General features: G+C 36.1%; 1 protein-coding gene across 1 annotated transcript in view; it reads right to left on the bottom strand.

Moving 5' to 3' along the window:
• Positions 1 to 15,572, bottom strand: part of UBR5 (ubiquitin protein ligase E3 component n-recognin 5) — a 92,281-nt gene that overhangs the window by 4,651 nt on the left and 72,058 nt on the right. Inside the window, exons 38-57 of the mRNA XM_072852089.1 lie at positions 14,436 to 14,693; positions 13,813 to 14,081; positions 11,982 to 12,193; positions 11,351 to 11,581; positions 9,972 to 10,045; positions 9,215 to 9,387; positions 9,002 to 9,115; positions 8,167 to 8,387; positions 7,395 to 7,515; positions 7,184 to 7,282; positions 6,664 to 6,907; positions 5,965 to 6,076; positions 5,294 to 5,438; positions 4,870 to 5,000; positions 4,576 to 4,636; positions 4,085 to 4,260; positions 3,590 to 3,674; positions 2,058 to 2,213; positions 1,557 to 1,670; positions 37 to 181 (exon numbers count right to left, since the gene is read on the bottom strand). Coding sequence (XP_072708190.1) covers positions 37 to 181; positions 1,557 to 1,670; positions 2,058 to 2,213; positions 3,590 to 3,674; positions 4,085 to 4,260; positions 4,576 to 4,636; positions 4,870 to 5,000; positions 5,294 to 5,438; positions 5,965 to 6,076; positions 6,664 to 6,907; positions 7,184 to 7,282; positions 7,395 to 7,515; positions 8,167 to 8,387; positions 9,002 to 9,115; positions 9,215 to 9,387; positions 9,972 to 10,045; positions 11,351 to 11,581; positions 11,982 to 12,193; positions 13,813 to 14,081; positions 14,436 to 14,693 — 3,141 coding nt within the window. The remainder of the gene's footprint in view (positions 1 to 36; positions 182 to 1,556; positions 1,671 to 2,057; positions 2,214 to 3,589; positions 3,675 to 4,084; positions 4,261 to 4,575; positions 4,637 to 4,869; positions 5,001 to 5,293; positions 5,439 to 5,964; positions 6,077 to 6,663; positions 6,908 to 7,183; positions 7,283 to 7,394; positions 7,516 to 8,166; positions 8,388 to 9,001; positions 9,116 to 9,214; positions 9,388 to 9,971; positions 10,046 to 11,350; positions 11,582 to 11,981; positions 12,194 to 13,812; positions 14,082 to 14,435; positions 14,694 to 15,572) is intronic.

Below are 15,572 nucleotides of genomic sequence, written 5' to 3'. Positions count from 1 at the left end.
GCAACTCTGTTTCTGAATTAGTAAATTATTTCATACCTGACTCATCATTGAAAGAGGTAAAGCTGATTAGCATTTGCACATTTACTTCACCACAGCCATTTACCAAAAGTCTGAAATCTTCTGCTGTCAAATCTTCTAATGAATTCTTTGGAAGCACATCCAGGAGACCCTTCCTCATTGCCTTAAGTGAAAACCACAAGATTCACATTATAGCCATATCACTTTCAGATTGACTTTAAATCCGTTCCTGAAAAGTTCCATGTGAAATCCCCTATTAACTCAAAATTGATTATTCTCCTAGCTGTTCTTCTCTTTCAAAGCTTTCCCATCTGAGACGCAAATTTTCTGAAAAAAAGAACTGCACCAATCAGTTAAACTCTCCCTACTATTGCAGAAGAAAGCAGTAATGCTTTGAACTAATATTTCACCAGGAGCAGAAGCAAATGCACTCTCTAATGCTAAAAAGTTCAGGTATTTTGCTGAGCTACGCTGAATCTGATGAGAATTACGAAAAATGCATCTTGCATGTTACTTTTACTTTGCTTCCTCAGACACTTGCCAACTCTGCTTTAAAAATGTTATACACACATATTTTATATAAATAAGTAATATCCTGAAAAGATTGGAAATTCCATTTTCAAAACCGAAAATATTAACAAATTTATTTTAGTAAATTCCAAAATGAATACAAATGTTACGGTTTTCAACTCTTAAAATAAACACGAGTCAAACTACTAATACAGGCAGACACAGAGATCAAGTAGCTTAATTCCAGCAACATGTTCTTTCTGTGAGAATTTTGTACCTAAACTGCACAGAGGTAATCTAGCAGTCTGTTAGCATATCTCAGAAGTGCAGCAGGAAACCACAGTCAGCAGAAATGACCGAGTTTAGATGTAGTATCATATGACAGAGAGTAAGTGGTTCTAAGTACTGGACCTTCATTAACTGTTTACAAAAATATATTACTCCATAATTTTTAAAATAAAAGGGCTTCAAAAACCAAATTATTTTAAATATAGTTTTATAAGCAATTGTTAGGTTTCTTGCCAGGCTAGTAAAATAAGAACAGAGTTGTATGTTTCATAACTGATTTTTTCCTTTTAAAACAAGAACACAAGTCAGAAGTTCAAGGTGATTTATATAAATATTTTGAAATTTCTTTTTAGTCTTTGTTTATAAGGGTAAACAAATCAAAGGTGGCAGATTGTTAGAACAAAGTAGCTGCTAAAGCAAAAATTCCAAGAGGATACATGCCATTTGAGCTCAAGAAATGAACATATATGCTTTACCAATGAGATCAAGTTTAAAAGAAATTATCTTTCATTCTGTAAAAAAAGAGAAATTGCTCAAAGTATTCAGTCTTCACAGTACTGCATAAACAGCTATACAATTACAAAAAAAAAGAAAATTTTTAATCAAGCTGTCAAGACTTCAGAAAAAATCTGATTAGCAATACCATAATGAGGAAAAGAATTAAGTGACTGAAATCTTACAGATATTTTTTTTTCTTTCTTTCTTTTTTTTTTTTTAAAAACACTCCAGCAAAGACTTACATGTAGAGGCTGTTCCGCTACTACCAACATTCGGTGTTCTGCGTATTTCCGGACATACTCATATACATTCTGAGGAGTGACTGGTATATTTACACCATTGGAAATAAGTTCAACCTATGGCAAAGTAACAAGGACAATTTTAAAAGGGGAAAAAAATAAAGGGGGTGGGGGGTGGGGGTGTGAGATTATTACAACAGCCACAGTATGTTGCACAGTGATTTACTACTTAATATCCCTCTAAAAACAAGCAAAATTTACTACTACAGGTTAGCTCTAAAGATTCCCTAGGATTGACTATGGTATCCAGGCTTTATGGTAAGCTCTACATCACCTTCAAGGAAAAAAACCACACTTCAATGTCTAAGGAGAACACTGTGTTTGAATCTAGGAAGGGTAAAACGTTATCTCTGCCCTCTGAGAAGAACATGGATTACATGTACACTACAACATGCCTAAGCTGTCAAATTCTGAAACTAGAGACACAGGTTTAGCTGTGCTTACCTGCCCTCCACCCTCCTCCTTACACAGATCTATTGCAAAGGCTAAGTCCATTGCTGCAAACACTGCATCAGCATCTGTACTCTGGGAAGCGAGGATAAGTTGCCGAAGGCTTTCATACATAACCGGATCAAAAAAAGCAAAGTCATGCCAGTTCACCTATAAAAAAAGATAGATGTTTGAAACATACCAGTTGTTTAAGAATCTATTCAAAATTACGTGATCTGTGCCTAATGTATGCGCTAGCATACAGCAGTGCATAACCTGTGTAACAAAGCATATGAATACTTGGAAATAAATGCAGTCAAACTCCTATTTTCAGCCTGCTTTTGAAGGTACACTAGAATACTCAACTGAAGTGCATTAGCAGAACATAGACACAGACCTGTAAAGCCTTTCCTGCTATGAAGGGCATAGAGGTTATAAAGAAAATGTATAGGGTTTTTTTTTAAACAAATTCTTCTACCTATCACCTAGATCAACAGAGATTTGATGGAGGTTGACTGAAGTTGGAAACAATTTGCATCAGTGCCCCAAAATGCTGAAAGTTCCCCTCCACTTAAACACATACATACTGCTGCTATATTTACACGTTTAAATGACTGATGGCCCAGTAGCTGCATACCACAGTTTCCAACAATTCAAATACCAATGTCTACTTCTTGCTGTTTTCTATAGTTCCTTCCTTCTTTGTTATCAGCCTGGAGAGAAGAGTCATCTACTAACTAAATTAAACGAAACCTAACTAAAATATTCTTTGACGTATCCAACATTTAACTGGAAGGAACACATATTCAAGAAGAAAAACCTGAAGAAAAGAATTAGAAGGGAATCTCTCTTGGAAGATATCAGGCAATATTTGGAGGCATATCTTTCTGCCATTAACCCTTTTTCATTAAAGATCATATGCACGTTGGATAACTGATTATGTGATCAATGGTTTTTAAGGAAAGACCAGCAGTAACAAACCTTGGTTTAAGTTTGTTGCATCAGACAGAAGTTACAATGCTATTGACTAATCCATAAAATGTGCAGTACATAATTAGTGTTTATTGGGGTGTGGAAGCATTTTTGCCAAAAGTTTAGGTAATTATTGCTCTGAATTAAATTATACCTACATCTGAGACAATTTTAATTACAATTCAATTCAGTGAGTTCTCTCAAATATTGAGGAAAATGCTTTTCGGTAAGCTGAGATGCTATTGCCTAGGACTGTCTAACACTATCTCTTCGAGTCTTCAGTCTCAGGAAGAGAAAAAGGGGACACAGTAAGCGGTTTCAGAAGAGAGTCAAAGGCTAACCTATTACAAATCATTCCATCTTAGTCAAATACCTGACTTCTAGTACATCTACTCAGTTCAAAATCTAGGAAATTAAAAAATTAATACTCCTCAAATTAAATGTGAAGACATCCTTACAGTTCCAACATCAACTCTGCTAGTCAATACATGCACATTAGGGGGGAAAAAAAAGCAGTTTTTAAAGATGAAATTTTATGTAATTAAAGGAAATACGAATTTCTATGTTCAACTTACCTTTCTGCCAAGAAGAACTTTGATTACGTGTCTATTTAACGTGATGGGACATAGTTCATTCTGCAACAAGCACAATCCTAGGATCCTGAAAATAAATGTTTGGGTTTTGTTTTGGTACGACAGAAATTACATTGGAGATCTTTCAGCAAACTCACATTAAAAAAGTCAAAATACTCTAAGAATCAAGCTGCAGCTAGCTTTCCAGCCCTATTAATCCCCAAAAGAAAATCATGGACATATTTAATTTCAAAAAGTATTTCCTGCAGTATAAAACTTTCAGATTGTAGAAAAAGATAAAGATAAAAATAAAAACTAACAGGAAAAGAAACCTCAAGTTGATGTGTGCAAATTCCCCACTATTTAGCTCCAGGTGAGAAATACAAAGCACAAAAATAATAAAGAAAGTTTTGCAGCTTGGATCATTGGTACTTTCCCTGGTATTTTGTATATTCATCATTTACATTTTTTCAGACTAGAACATTAATAGTAGCATACCTGCCAATGTTTCTGAAACAATTCAGCCTTGCTTCTGTGTTTTTACCAGGTCTTGGTGTATAAAAACCTCGTTTTCCAGGTTGGTAGAAAAGTGGTGCATTATCATCCCCATCATCTGTATCATCTAATTCCATATCTACTACGCTGCGGCTGGAACCATGTCGCTTTCTATTTTCCTGTTTTGAAAGTCAGAAAGCAATTAACAAACTTACTTCTAGTGGCACACATCAACAAGCTATTTGCTACTAGACCCAAAGATTCAAGTTCCATTGATTAAGAATTTCCATGATATTTCCTAATGGTAACATTTTATACTTTTGAGTACTTACTGCTTAATCTTTTCAAAAGAAAAAAAGAAACAAAGAAAAAAAAAAGATAACTCCACAAGATAATTGTACAGAACTTTGTCTTGCATGATAAGGGAAGGATCCAGTTGCTTAAGTTTTTAAAATCAATCTTAAGTAAATTTCATTTGTGCAACAGTTTGTTACCTGCACTTTATCCGAAGAGTCTAGCAACCCAAGATCCAATATACTGTCAGCACCATTCTCCCTTGACAAGGAAAGGAAAAAAAAAGGCAGATTTAATTTCACAATAAGGAACTGTCATATTCTGAAACCAGACAGATTAGATTAAACCAAAGTCAACAAGTCACTTGTCCAAAGAAAAATATCTAGAACAAAGCAAGGAATAAGTTGCATGTATCAGAGTTAGATGTAGCACAGTACAAGTGCTTTGGCCACAAAATCAGTTTTAATTTCTTATTTAAATCCTTGATACTTTACCTGCCATGTGCAATAATGAGTTCCATTGCTTCATCAACTCTTGCTCTAAGGGAATCTTCACTAGCTAGTAACAGAAGCAGCTGAGCAGGGGACAATTCCAACAACATTCCTGTGATTTTACTTGCAAATGCCTGGGGATAAGGAATGATATGTCTTACTATTCTCCTCCAGTTCTCTCATTTTCAAATACGGTTTTATTAAAGTTTTAGTATTTTAAATATAGAATGCATTACAAGATACCTTCTAAGCTAATGACAAATTACAGAAACAAAATCTTAAGAAAATGCCAAGGAATATAAAAACAGCCCTACATGTTCCAATATTTTCAGTTATATTAACCAATAATGGACAAGGAATTTAATTTTTAAATTAAAAGATGACCACAACAATGTATCATTAAGTGTATTAGATAGATAAGTCTTACTGGTTGCATTGCTTGCACTCGAGGGTAGAGCCTTTCTCCAAGGGCTTGTCTGTGTGCTGGAAGAGGGTCAGGGTCATCGCTAGGATTTCCTTCTGATGCCGGTCTAAAAGGCCGTGTGTCAATGGAAAGTTGTCTTCTAAAGTCCCTTAAGAAAATTAGAGCAGTTTGTACTCATTTCAGAGGAAATATGCAAAAATCCTCTGGAACAATATCATTTGCACACAGATTCAAAATAGCATTAGCTTTTATGCTGGAATAGTAGTGTTGCTCATAGCTGCTTGGAGAGAATGATTCAGAAAGAGAGAATCAAAACGAACCAGAGATTTCAATACTACTAGTATTTTGGATACAGCAGTCAGACATGCCACCAACAGCAATGTTGTTTCTAAACCACCTCACAATTTTATTCTAGTACACAACTTTTTACTATTGTTTTAGCAGGAGAGATTGATGGCATATGGTTGAGACATAATCTATCAATACTAACGTAACCATAATTATTCTTTAAAGAATTAAAGTACATATTGAATTTCAAGAAATTGCCCTGTAAATTGCTCCTGAAAGTGAAAAAGACAGACACTTTTGAGGAAGTAAAATCTTTCCTGAAGATAACCAAGGCAATTATTCTATTTGACAAAGCATCTCCAACAAATTAAAAATATATCACTTACCTATCCCTATCTCTCCGAGAACCAGCTCGTAAGCCACTACTTCTCCGCATTTCTCTCTCTCGCTCCCTTTCCCGATCTCTCTCCCCCCTATTTCGCAATCTCTGCATCAGACCTGAAGGGGGAAAAAAACCTCATAAGCTTAAACATCTTTATATTTCTCTCTCCTACCTAAGTTTCAGTGTAAGGAGGACACAGTTTTGGAAGATAGCTTGAAAGACATCAATGAGACAGAACCACTTCACTTAAAAGTAGTGATTGGGGTTCCGCCAAACTTAAGAAAGGAACCTGAAGTATTTGTACCAAATTACAAATGCCAAAATACTTCAAGAATTTGTATATACTTTCAAAAACATTAAAATGTATTTGTGACAAGCCAGATGGAGCAGTCATATTAAAACGTATAAGTTCTTACTAGCTAAAATCTTGACAATTATTACCTACTGGAGAGAAAGATGCTCAAAAAAGCTGAGAGCATCTAAAGCAGACTCTTGTTTCGAGAAAAACAAGAGCTTCCTGTTTCTGAAAGCAGAAAAAAAAAGCCATTTCCTTGCCTCAGAGAAGTAACATGCATAATTTTCACAGTTCCTGTGCTGAGCTAACAAGAGAAATCTCTGAGACAATGCCAAGTATGTCAATATAAAAAAACATTCAAGGCTTTTATGAATGTTATCTGTAGAGTAACTGCTGTGCACCACTTACTTGTATGGGTACCCTTGTTGGCATTCTGAATACAATCCAGATTTGGTAGTTTCTCGTTTGACAGAAAAGCCTGTGCAATAGCGGTATAAAAGCTTCGTGCTACACCGCTGCCTTCTCCTGGCTCATCCTTAAAAGTAACTTTTACTCTGTGTACAGCCATTGGAGTGGTAGCACACCTGCGACCAAAATGATTGTTGAGCTGCCTCATGGTCTGCTGAATTAGAAGATCTCTGTCTCGATCAACCTAGTAAAAAACACAAAAAAGTTTTATTTTCTTTACCAATCATCATACCGAGAGAATTTCAGCTTCACAAGAAGTTTCTGGACACTTCTGCATAAACTCAGAAAATACCAATTAGACTGTGAAAAACTACAGAGTAATCACAACACAGCTCAAAGTAAGGTTTAAGATACCTGCTTGCAGACTCTGAAATACAACTTCTCCTATCAAGTTACTGCAATGTGCAATAATTCAACTTTTAATGAAAACAAAATCAGAAGATAAACTAACATTTTTTACCTCCAATGTTAAATCCCTGGATTGCTGGTTTCTAAGTTTTTCCATCTCCCTGCGGAATTTTGATTCCTTTACTTCAAAGCCACCTAATTCAGTCAAGATCTTAAAATAAAAACAAAACACAAAACAAAACAAAAAAACCAAAATCAGAACAATGAGGGAGGTTCACAATTTAGTTGTAAGAGGGATCGTCCTTATGCTGGGAAATACATACCGATCCAGGCTCTGCTCCAACATCTTCCATGAATACTCTACCAAACAACTCTAAAGAAAGGCGCCAACGTCCCAGCAACATGTCATGAGATATAACCATGCCCATGAAGCTACACTGTGGCCTGACAGAAGGAGGGAAAAAATGACAGACAAGCAAAATAAAGTTGCATTTCAGACACATTTTGTGTACTTCTGCTTTTTCTTACCCTCTGCTTTCAAATAAGTTCTTTATTTCTGATAAAAAACAACACAGTTGTTGTACAACACAGAAAGTTTGTGGACAAAAGCACATGAAGCTGCTTGGTTTCAGCTGAAACACAAGTCTTGCTTCCAAAGAGAAATTACTCTCAAAGCATGTAACTTCACTGCTACATGGAATTCACTGTTATCGGTCTCCCTTCAATCAAGACCTTAATTTTTTTAAAAAAGCTGTAATTCAAAGTGAGGGCAGTTCAATCCCTTAATTGCATAAAGTGTGGTCAGTATCACCAGACACAGGTGGCAAGCTGTCAATTCCAATTTTTAAACTTAGCTACCCAGGACATCATAGTAGGTCTGCAGCAGGAAGTCAGGTAGTAAAGGACTTACTACAGTTTGCACAGGCCTCTCTGAAGATTGTTCAACTGTTCATTTTAAAAGCTATCAAACAAAAACTACAAATTCAAACTAAAGTAAGCTACCCATTTTAATTTAAAAAGACTTTTCAGAGTCCCAAATATCCTTTTATCAGTTCATCAGTAATATTTCATAGAGTAATTTTTAACTCAAACTACCTGAAAGATGTGAGAGGTGGCCCTTCACTTTCTGTCAATCCTATCTCTGCCAACAAGCTGCTTTTCAGTTGTGCTGCAAGATCATGAGCTGAAGGCCCTGGCTTTGAAGTCTCAGATTCTTCTGTAGGCACGTTTTGTTCCTCCCCTTCTTTCTTTTGCCGATTTTGCATGCTCATAACATTTTTTAGGTTGGCTGCATAAGACATTTTAGTTGGAAGAACCTAAACAAGGAGAAGTAAAATTTAATTGCACTTTCAAAGCAGTCTGGAAGGCTTTTTCAGGATATACATATATATACATATATATATATATATAGGATATACATATACACACACACACACACGTATATATATAAATTTTTAAACCACACTAAAGTGAGCACTGTAACTGACCTGTTAAAACAGAATAACCTCAATTATTTCAACAAATACGAAAAACCATTTTCCCCACTTCAAGTTTGCATTTCATACGCTTGCCATTTAATGCTCACCCTGTAGGCAAGTCAAATCTACTGGGCTATAGGGAGATTTAATTATTTTTATCACAAAAAAATTATATAATTGGCATTTCAAAATTAACTCGGGATTGTAGTGCAGCCTTTAAAAATATTGCCTGAAATCTGCTATAAATCAGTAATCATAGAAGTTCTTACATTTAAAAAAATTAAGCATACTTTTCATTAAAAGTCCCATTTTCACACTTACTGGGTTTTTAAATTATCATTCTGAAAGCTACTTAAAATTCCTTTCTGAAAACATTAAAGTGTCTTTTTAAGGCATGAAGGTACTAGCTTAAATTACCCTATTACTTAAAATAATAAAACCTTTAAATCTACCTCAAGGCAGTTTCTATCCACTGTAACTTCCATTAAGCATTTCCCGCTGTTGGCAGAAGATGAATATAGACCCTGACTTGGTCGGCCAAACAGATCTTCTTTGCGAGCGTTTGGCTGAAAATTAACAAAAGCATTCTGGGTAAATAATATACTTCAGTTAGAAATGAAAAAGCAAACTGCAGTTTTCTTCCAGAACACCATCTCTGATGTCACCTGTAATAGATGGGGCTGGTCTGCCAGGGGGATGGCCTCTGCCAGAGGAACCTCAAAAGGATTGGGTGGAATGCAGCCGAGGAACGTCATAGAGTCCGATCGCCTGAAAAATGGATGGTTTTGGCCAGTCTCTGCTGGGAGGGAGTCATCATCTTTGTCGTTGAGTGTAGCACCTAAATATCAGAGAAGATTTCAATTCAATTTTCACAGTTATAAAAGCAAAGGATTTAAAATACCAAAAATTAATACATTTCCCTCTTAGCTATCTGACTGGAGGAGCAAATTTCATACTTCTACAGGATGCTTCCACAAATCCCGTATTTTTATTAAGTTGCTTAGTCATCACTTTTATTCTTTTTACTGTAACTAACTTTACTGAACATGCACTCCTACACTATATGTACTTAGTATAGAGTATACATTCTACCATTTTCAGCAGCAGTTTCATCAGATCAAAAAAATCAGTTTAACTCTGATTCAAATTTTAAATTCTGTCATTGTGTAGAATGATAAGTAAGGGTATAAATTCTGCAGCTTAGAGAGAAAGGACACAAAAAGAGGGCCCTGAAATGAGAACAGGCAATGGCAGAAGAAATTTGGTAAAGTAACAATGGTAAGAAAATCTTACTAAAACCCAACTTTAATGTAACGTATACAAGTAGCAAAATTTATTCAAAGTCTCAGCTAGCTAAAGGGGAAAAAACACTAAGAAACTGTCACATTTTGGCATACTATAGAAGTGTTTCTGTATACTAACTTTGATTGGTGTCATCATCGTTTTCATGTTCTGAATCTTCATTGTCAAGACCCAGTTCCAAAAGTTCCCGAGTCCTTTAAAAAAAAAAAAAGAAAAAGAAAAAAAGAAAAAGAAGAGTCAATCCTCTTGAAGAAAACATTAGGCAAAACATTTACATCTGTAGCAATCAATAAAACCAAGAGTATAACCAGTAAGTGTACTTGAGAGCTATATATAACAAGAACTAACTCAGTCTAAAATCAACGTACTGTAGAGGACTTTTCATTACATACTCACTCACTACATTACTTGCACAATTACCGTTATAGCCTTTGGGCCACCTACAAAGTTTGATCTAAAAGTTAAAGCTTCAGACAGTGATGGGTATGCTTGTTTTTAAAGACTATGTCAATATAAAAACCCCAGGAATCCTGCATTAGTGGAAGAAATATTTAAGTGAATACTATTCTAAAATTTACTGGTGTAGAATATGCTTAGTCTTATAAAAATAATGTCACTGATCACATTTCAGAACTTAAGTCTGCAAGCTGCATATTAAAGAAATAGATTTCACTGTATTATAAAAAGGATCAAGAACTTTGATTAGTATTAATTTCTGGCAGTTTGTGCATTGTGAAATATGTTCTGAAACTAGATGAAGACTAGTTTCAGAATGAAATAAAATTTCGTTTCATACAGGCTACTAAAATGTCATCTAACAGAAGCAACTGACTGTTTGAATTTGAACCACTCACCTTTAACTGAAAAGGTCTAGCCCTTCATAGTTTTATAAGCATTTCATGGGAATTTTGCAATTATTTGATGAACAGTTATTTGACAGATTTCAATATGTGAATTTTTGGGGACAAAGCAGATTCCAGAAGTATGTTATTGCCTGGAAAAGGCTTAAAGCCACAGTTCTAACTACTCAAGTCAGCCAGCACAAAAACTCAATCACTTACTGTATTAAATCATCCCTACTTGTGAGGAAACTACTGTTGACAACAACATCCTCTGGTATACATGTAAGCTGTCATGTTAAATGTGAGGAGCACATTGCATTTTTCAGCTGAGAAATTGTCCTGAGTATATCTTTTAGAGGCACTGCCATGGAGTTAAAATCAAACTCAAGTTTCAGTGGTAAGAAAACCTTTTACAGCAATCAGCATAAAAAGATTGGAACAGGATACTGCAACAGACTTACTAATCAAACATACGTACATTATATACCATTGTATATATTCTTTTTATACTATGCATGTTACTACACACACACACAGAGGTATATAGAAATATGTATATATTTATATGAGTTGCTGAGTAACAATGCCAATGACTGAAACAAAAGGGCATACTCCACTTCTGCAAAAGTTTTTTTTTCTGCGAGTCAGCCTCACTACCTTTTCCGTTCCAGCTGAGGAGTATCCAATGTTGTCTGTTGATTCATTGCTTTAATCCAATAAATAAGGGCTTGAAAAACGTATGCTACGTGCTTTAGTGAACAGACATCTAGAACAGGAAGAACATCTGAGTGCTCATCATTGTGAGAACGCATCAAAGACAGTGCATAGTTCAGGAAATCACCACGTGCTGACATCATTCCCTGACGGGCACTGAGTAAAGTAGCACGTCTAGTGAAAGAAAAGGATTGAATACAGAGAGATTAGGCATCACAGTAGAATGCATCCTTTACATATTAGTCTCTATATTTGACATATGGATTTTTTGATTTTTTGAAACTCAAAAAAACCCCCCACAAAAACAGTGTGATAATAAGAGTAACAATCATAGTTTTATGCTTTACTATAAGCAGCTCAGGTACAGTATATTATAAACAGTTAATACTCGAGATGAATCTAGTACGTCAGAATACACCAAATAGTAGCAACAACACAGGAAGCCAACTTAAATCAACACAGTAACTACACTGCTGCATTACAAAATTAGATTCCTAAAATGTCAGTGAACAAGAAGATTTGACTGTAAAACTGGTAATTCATATCGCATGCTGTAATCAAACTGTTTTCATACCTTCTTCCCTCGAGTGTTCTTAAGCTAGCTTCCTCACGGGCTGTCATCCTTTCCCTTCTGGCTGAGTTCTGAGAAGCATGGAGAGGATGATTTGGATGCCCAGGATCACCAGCAGATGCTAATGCAGAACCATAACGCAGTTGAGCTTCAGTAGAGTCCATGATACTAACCATCCAATTCCAAGTAGGAATAAGCTTTTCTTCTACGTAATTCTATAGAAAATTAGATTTAATGAGTTTTGCAAACAATAGAACTAGATGACGAGAATGCAATCTCAACATAAGCCTCCACCATGGCTTTTACAGTTACACCTGATTCCCTACAAACAAAGAGGCTGTAAAACCACATTCAAGAATGACGAATGAATGGTTTCCGAAAGCTCTATTGAAACTGCTGATTTACTGTAGTGGTATGCAGCTCCCATCACTTAATAGCTTAGTGCCTGTGAAGCATTCTCACCATCTCTCTCGCCCTTTTGGGCACCTCTTCTGCTCCTCACCTTATGACCACCCAGCATCCCCCAGATGTGCACATCTTGGGGATTTTGGTCCTGCATATTTCCCCCAGTGTTTGATCCCAGAATATCTTTGTAACGTTCCTCTTCCAAATCAGAAGCCTTTTTCTTCCATCACAATGTGAAAATAGAGCCATACAAATATTTTGTGGCTCAATTACAAGTAAATATATTGTCATCTGGTTTTCACATCCCAGCACACAGTACTACTAACAGAAAACAGCATCACTTGATTTGTTGGGCTCCCCAAAGCAGCGGTATTATTCTGACAGTTGATTTTTGTACTAAATTCAGGACAGATGATTTCACTCTATACACTATGCCCACATGCAAGTTGATACATACTTTTTGAACCCACTGAAGTTCTTCCTGTCTTGTTAGTATCTGAAACTTCTTTCTATACATGCCAGATACCAGTCTTCCCTTTCACATATTTTCTTTAAAGATGCATTTTACATATAACTTTCAAAAACCAACAGTCAAGAGCACTGTACCAAAAAACATGCACATAACAGGGAAAGGATGATCATGTCCCTGAAAGAAGGGACAGCAAACAGTACATTTACCTGTACAAATCTTTTATCTCATTTAATTATTTGGCCCTTACTAACTTTCTTCTTTTATAGACTCAACAGTTTATGTCAAAAAGAATAGGGCAAAAGATCTCTAGTAGAGATCACTAGTATCTCCAAACCAGTCAATCCTGACTTAACTATTAATTAGATACCAGTCAGACTTGGTTCGGGAGGGAAAAAAAAAAAAATCAACAGAAATTCCTTTTTTTAAAAGAATATATGTATATGAAATATGAACAATTTAATGGAATTAGTAACTACAGCTAGTTCAGCCTACACTATCTCTCATATGAGGAGAGGCTGAGAGAGCTGGGACAGTTTTGACTCAACAAACTCACTCAGGAGGATCTTATCAGTGTATATAAATACCTGGTAAAAAGGTATAAAGTATACAGAGCCAGAGTCTTCTCAGTGCTATCCAGTGAATGGACAAGAGGCAATAGGCACAAATTGAAATACCTGGAAAGTCCATTTAAACTCAGGAAAAAACTTCTTTACTATGAGACTTGTCAAACACTTAACAGGTTGCCCAGAGCAGTTGTGGAGTCTCCACCCTTGGAGATATTAGAAACCTAACTGTCCTAAGCACAGTCCTGAGCAGCCTTCTCCTGTTGACGATGCAGGGAATTTGGACTAGACAATCTTCAGAGGTCACTTTCAACCTCAACAATTCTATGATTTTACCTAAAAAACCCAACTGTATTGAAATTATGTTTCTCTACAGAGATTTGGATGTTCTTACCTGCAAGTTAACTGCATCTTGATAAGTCAGCTTCACCGCAGCTGGGATCTGGGAGTATACTAAATGATTGTACTTGGGAATCAGACCCATCAGATCAGATATCTGCCGTATCACAATACTGTATGCTCTTGCTAAACTGCTTGCAGATGTTAAATAGCTGCTTGCATTGCTGGCTTCCAGTGCTGCAGCTGCTGCTGCAGCACTCGTACTGATGGTACCACTCCGACGTAGGTTTGATGGATCAATGTAAATCAAGCCCGCTGAACTTGCTAAACATAAAAGAAGGCATGATGTTAATGAATTTATTTAACCTTTGCTACGCATTTTCTGTATTGACTGATATCATGCACATTTCTAGAAATAAACTTGTAAATACTACTGACATCACAACTGTAACTAGCAAAAAATTACTAGCTACTGTAAGCATACTCATATCTTAAGAACTACAACAGATCCTTCCTTTTTTTAAATTCAAAACCAGAACTGGAACAGTCAAGATAGGTCAGCACTGTCCTTCTAAGACAAATAGGTAACATTTCATCCTTAAGAGAACAAACAAAAACAGAGGAAGGAACAAAGCCAGAGTTAACTGACATTCATGCATGCATTTTACTCAGACTTGCCTGCTGGGGCTGACGTACTAGAAGGAGCAGTGCTAGTAGTCCTCTGGTTTTGGGTATTACGTACAGCCCATTGCATGGAACGGGGAGCTTGGGCAGCACCATTGGCATGTGAGCTATTTGTGGTTCGTTCCAGAGGCTCATCAAGCATGAAGGTCTCCTGCTCTATGTCATCACTCTGACTGCTGCTGCTATCAGAGTCACTGGAATCATTTGATTGAGAGTCATCTTCAGAAAAAAATGCTGGAACACTGCTAGCTCCTGTTGAGGAAAATAAGCAATAAACAGTGACTGACAACTGCACATCTGTGCACGTATACATGTCAGTGTTGTAAACTTTTTCCATGAGAAGAAACTATACATACTAAAAAGGTTCAAGTACCACTACTGAAAATCCTTAATAAATTATCCTTATAACATAGTTTTCCATAGGTTTCATGAAAAAGCAGTAAGATTACTTACGTTTCAAAAGATAAATTAAGAAATAATTTGATTCAAAAATTCCTCACTGATTCTGCCCCCAGGCAATGAATTATAAAAATTATGCTTCCAAACTGGACAGTAGAGCAGTTGCTTTCAAAAAGCCTTAAAATGACTGGTCAGGTTTTGTGTTTTGTTTTAAACCATATCTAACTTCCACACCAAAAATGAGTGAAAACATTTCATTTCACTTCACAAGAGTGCAAGGTAATCTCTGGCTAACACATGCAGAAACTCCATAAGAGCAAAAAGGTAGGCCACATCTTAGCGCATCTCCTTGTCCAAAAAGTCTGCATAGTACCTTACAATTACAGGCAAAGGAAAAGCAAAGGAAAAACAGGAAACGTGGGGAAGGTGGAGGTGTAGGGAAGAAGCTGGGTGAAGAGAAAAAAAATAAAGAAAGGGAAAATAAGATTACAAGGGAAGGGTATTTGTTAAAAATGTCATAACCAGGTAAATCTCACTCTCCCAATCTCGTTGTGAAGTAACTAATTTCTCCAGTATACCTCTGGAGTGCTGGATGCAGTCCAGATCCAAAGGCAAAGAATAATATTTTTTAGGTGAAACCAGTTCTGCCCTTGTTAAAGTCATATTCAATCACTAACACATTTCTTTTTCCTGTACAACTTAACCCTAATATCTAAATATAAACAGCTAGAT

The sequence above is a fragment of the Ciconia boyciana genome, chromosome 2 (genome assembly GCF_034638445.1).
Source record: "Ciconia boyciana chromosome 2, ASM3463844v1, whole genome shotgun sequence".
NCBI lineage: Eukaryota > Metazoa > Chordata > Aves > Ciconiiformes > Ciconiidae > Ciconia > Ciconia boyciana.
Note: the sequence above shows the minus strand (reverse complement) of the source record. Positions and strands in the feature narration are given on the sequence as shown.